Source organism: Chlorella variabilis (assembly GCF_000147415.1).
Source record: "Chlorella variabilis unplaced genomic scaffold CHLNCscaffold_8, whole genome shotgun sequence".
In the NCBI taxonomy this organism is placed as follows: domain Eukaryota; kingdom Viridiplantae; phylum Chlorophyta; class Trebouxiophyceae; order Chlorellales; family Chlorellaceae; genus Chlorella; species Chlorella variabilis.
Window position 1 is genome coordinate 1509022 of NW_005435080.1, and position 4290 is coordinate 1513311.

The following is a 4290-nucleotide window of genomic DNA, read 5'->3' on the forward strand; positions in this document are numbered from 1 at the left end:
TCCACGGTGCGCGCAAGTGGTCGGCGCCGCCGTCGGGCAGGTCGTCTCGGTCCACAGACGTCAGCACCACATACCCCACACCCCAGTCGGCCACCGCCTGCGGCGCGGGGAGGCGCGGGACAGGCGCGGGGAGGTGGGCGCGGGCGCGGCGCGGCGTCGAGGGCATGGCCAGCACGGCGCACCCTGTGCCACTTGCACCGTGCAGCCCCGCAGCCGCAGGCAGCCGCGGTCCACCTCCACCAGGCTGAACCACAAACTACACAACCACCAGGCCCACCCACCCACCCACCCACCCACCTGCGCCGTGTGCTCCGGCTCCAGCGGGTCTGGCGGCGGCGGCGCCTGGCTGGTGTTGACGGCGCAGAAGCGGCAGCCGCGGGTGCACGTGTCGCCCAGCAGCATGATGGTGGCGGTGCCGATGCCCGCCGCGCCGCCGTTCCAGCACTCGCCGATGTTGGGGCACTGCGCTTCCTCGCACACCGTGGCCAGCTTGAGGCCCCCCAACTGCGCCTTGAGGTAGTCGTAGCGCTCACCCTGGGCAGCCCGCTGGCGCAGCCAGTAGGGCTTGTTGGACAGCGGCAGCACCGCGGCGGCGGGGGACGGCCCCGCTGCCGACGCCGCCGCGCGATCGGCCAACGACGGGTCGGCCGCCGCCGCCATCTGCACCAGCTCGGCAAAGGCGTCCCCCGCCATCAGCCGCTCGTACTCACCATCCTGCACCGCCTCGCTGCTGCTGCTGCTGCTACTGCTGGGGGAGGCGGGCGCCGCGGTGGCGAACACCTGCAGGCGGCGGCCGGCTCGACGCCTGGGCTGCCGCTGCAGCCAGGGTTGGGGTCGAACGCCGGCGTGGACTGACCGCCCTGACACGTAGCCACTACGGGTGCTGCTGCTGCCTGCTGCTGCGGTGCAAGCGCACGCCATTCTGGCAGCGCTGCTCAGCGGAGCGAGTGCGGCGGACGGTGGCGGGCGAGGAGCGGCGGCGCCGCCTGCGAGACAGGGCCCAGAAGGCGACTGCGATCACAACTGTGCAGCTGCACCGACAGCGATTAGTGAGTAGAGGCCAGGCAGGCGTGCGGCGGCCCCAATTGACCTGCCGCAAGCCCCCACCTCTTTCTGGCCAGTCGAGTGCAACAGCCGGCGGGGCAGTGCGTGTTTCACACCTCGGCTGCAGACCCTTGGGAGCGGAAGCGAATGCCAGAAACGCAACATGTGGCCCTGACAGCCTGGAGCAGTCGAAGGCCAACTGGCCTGGGCGCAGGCTTAGAAAGGAGCATGATCTTTGCTAGGCGCCTGATAGAGGCCTGCCCGTGTCCTGTGCGCATTCGAAGCATCGTGTGAGAGCCGTGGGTGGCAGGGAGAGGGTCCTCGTGTTGCTGGCACTCCCCCACATCGCACGCCCGCCACCATGCAGCTGCTGGGCTTCAGCCAGCGCCTGGCGGCCGGCGCGCAGGCAGAGGCGCTGAGGGGCACGGCATGCAGACCCCAGGGCAGGGCGCAGGTCGTGGTGCGGCCCCGGGCGGCAGCATCAGGTGCGCTGCTGCTCGGATCCTGCTCGTTGGCCTGCATTCGGGGCGCTATCGTGTCGCGTTGGCAGGGCCCCCGCCTATGCTGCTGCCCCGCCGCATGGCGGCCGCCAGCGAGGCAGGCACACAGTGGACTCTGGAGCTCACAGCTCCCCTCCTGTGCCTGGTGCTGCGAGTGCAGTGGAGGCGCCTGGCCGCGACATCCGTGAGGATGCACACAACAGGGGTGAGTTGCGGGCGGCCCTGTGTGGCTGCCACGGTCGCTGCGGTGGTTGGCAGGGCGCAGCCAGCGCTTGAGCCCGCGCAGCCAGCCAGGCCCCTGGCTGTAGACGGCCGCAGCTGGTGCAGCTTGCCTGCCTTGCGTAGCACTTCACTGGCGCTGGCCGCCCAGCCCCTCCTCCCGCCCCTGCTCCCCTGGCCCCGCCCGCAGCCAACCTGCCCGGCAGCGACGCCTTCAACTCGCGCTACGTGCCCTTCACGTCTGTGGAGGCGGGCACGCCGCGGGGCAGCGAGGAGCAGTACAGCCTGGACGAGGTGCTGTACCGCTCGCGGGACGGCGGCCTGCTGGATGTCAGCCACGACATGGAGGCGCTGGCGCACTTTGACGCCGCCTACTGGAAGAAGCTGTTTGACGGCCGCATCGGCACCACCTCCTGGCCCTTTGGCTCGGGGGTGTGGTCCAAGAAGGAGTGGGTGCTGCCGGTGAGCGGCTCAGAGGGGCGTGGCGTGGCAGGCTGGTGGGGCGTGGTGGGAGAGGTGCTGGTGCAGGGTCCTGCGCCTCCACAAGAGGGCCCGGCTGGCAGCCAGGCTGGCATGCGTGGCCCGGAGCATGGAGAATGCCGCGCCCGCTGCCGCCACCAGGCTGGCCGGTGCTGATGTGCGCCGCTGCCGCTGCCACGCGCGCCTCCCCCTGGCCGCCCGCCCCGCGCAGGAGATCAGCAGCGACGACATTGTGTCCATGTTTGAGGGCAACAGCAACCTGTTCTGGGCGGAGCGGTTTGGGCACGAGCTGGGCATGAGCGACCTGTGGGTCAAGCAGTGCGGCAACTCCCACACCGGCAGCTTCAAGGACCTGGGCATGACGGTGCTGGTGTCGCAGGTGGGCGCCCGCCGGCGGCGGCGTGGTGGTGGTGGCGGTTGGGGAAGGCGCGCACGTGGGTCGGGAGGGCCGACACGGCGGCAGCATGGCTCGAGCTTGCTGCCAGCTCTTCAGCGGCAGGCCGGCGAGGTGGGGCCCAGCAATGGGGCCCAGCGGCCACCTCACCTGCCAGCCGCGGCCCCCACCCCCACCCACCACCCCCGCAGGTCAACCGCCTGCGCAAGCTGAAGCCAGATGCGGTGCAGGCGGTGGGCTGCGCCTCCACGGGCGACACCTCGGCGGCGCTCTCCGCGTACTGCGCGGCGGCGGGTGCGCGCCTGCGGCGGGGTGTGGCCGCCGGCAGGGCTGGGCTGGGCCGCCGCAGCCCGGCCGCCTGCCCCTTGCACAGCCTGCTCGTGACAGCCGCTGCCGCTGGCTGCCGCTGGCTGCTGCTGCTGCTGCTGGCCTGTGGCTGGCCCGTGGCTGGCCCCGCTCCCGCTCCCTGCCTTTGCCGCCACCCACCCCGTTCTTCTTTCCACCCCTCCACACCCACACCCGCAGGCATCCCCTCCATCGTGTTCCTGCCCGCCGACAAGATCTCGCTGGCGCAGCTGGTGCAGCCCATCGCCAACGGCGCCCTCGTCCTCTCCATCGACACCGACTTTGACGGATGCATGAAGCTGATCCAGGAGGTGGGCGGCGCGGCGGGAGGCGCGGCGCGGCGGGAGGGGCGGCGCCCTGCTCCGGCGGCTGGCCAGCTCAGCGGGGGCAAGCCAGCCGGCTGCTCCCTTGCTTATTCTCAGCGCCCCGCATCTTTTAGCTGCCCCACTGACCCGCCCCCCTGCCTCCCCCCTGCCCCCTGCCTCCCCCCTGCCTCCCCCCCGCAGGTCACCCAGTCGTGCCCCATCTACCTGGCCAACTCCATGAACAGCCTGCGGCTGGAGGGCCAGAAGACGGCGGCCATCGAGATCCTGCAGCAGTTCAACTGGCAGGTCCCCGACTGGCTCATCATCCCGGGCGGCAACCTGGGCAACATCTACGCCTTCTACAAGGGCTTCAAGATGTGCAAGTGAGCGGCGGCGCGGCTTGTGTGCGTGTGTGCGTGTGTGCGTGTGTGCGTGTGTGCGTGTGTGTGTGTGTGTGTGTGTGTGTGTGTGTGCGCACGTGTGTGTGTGTGTTGTGTTGCGTAGAACGGGGGGGATGGGGGCAAGGAGCCGAGCAGGCGCGTGGAGACAGAGCTGCAGCTTGCCGTGCGCCTGCCGCTTGCCGATGGCCACGCCGCTTCCTCGCGCACAGCCCCCACAGCTCCACCCTACCCCACCCCCGCCCCCCGCAGGGACCTGGGCCTGGTGGACCGCCTGCCGCGCCTGGTGTGCGCGCAGGCGCAGAACGCCAACCCGCTCTACCTGGCCTACAAGAGCGGCTACGACTCCTTCCAGCCCGTCAAGGCGCAGACCACCTTTGCCTCCGCCATCCAGATCGGCGACCCCGTGTCCATCAACCGCGCGGTGCTGGCGCTGCGGGAAACAGACGGTGAGGGGGGCGGGGACGGGGTGTGAGGGGTGTGTGCGTGGTGGGGGGTGGAGGGGTGGGACGGGGGCAGGGCCGGGACAAAGGGCAGGCACAGATGCATGTGGCCTGGCCCTCTGTGCACCCCCGCCACCACCCTCCCTCCAACCCTCCCGCCCC

The 4290-nt window shown here is 71.1% G+C and overlaps 2 protein-coding genes across 2 annotated transcripts in view; one reads left to right on the forward strand and one right to left on the reverse strand.

Annotated features, from left to right (window-relative positions):
• Positions 1–564, reverse strand: part of CHLNCDRAFT_10627 (hypothetical protein) — a gene marked incomplete at both ends in the record, with an annotated part of 1428 nt that extends 864 nt beyond the window's left edge. Inside the window, 2 exons of the mRNA XM_005848490.1 lie at positions 6–97; positions 298–564. Of these exons, the coding sequence (XP_005848552.1) occupies positions 6–97; positions 298–564 (359 nt within the window). The remainder of the gene's footprint in view (positions 1–5; positions 98–297) is intronic.
• A 759-nt stretch (positions 565–1323) lies between these two features.
• Positions 1324–4290, forward strand: part of CHLNCDRAFT_59660 (hypothetical protein) — a 3665-nt gene continuing 698 nt past the window's right edge. Inside the window, exons 1-8 of the mRNA XM_005848297.1 lie at positions 1324–1529; positions 1705–1749; positions 1954–2225; positions 2455–2622; positions 2829–2931; positions 3163–3293; positions 3489–3670; positions 3938–4134. Coding sequence (XP_005848359.1) covers positions 1406–1529; positions 1705–1749; positions 1954–2225; positions 2455–2622; positions 2829–2931; positions 3163–3293; positions 3489–3670; positions 3938–4134 — 1222 coding nt within the window. The 5' untranslated portion in view covers positions 1324–1405. The remainder of the gene's footprint in view (positions 1530–1704; positions 1750–1953; positions 2226–2454; positions 2623–2828; positions 2932–3162; positions 3294–3488; positions 3671–3937; positions 4135–4290) is intronic.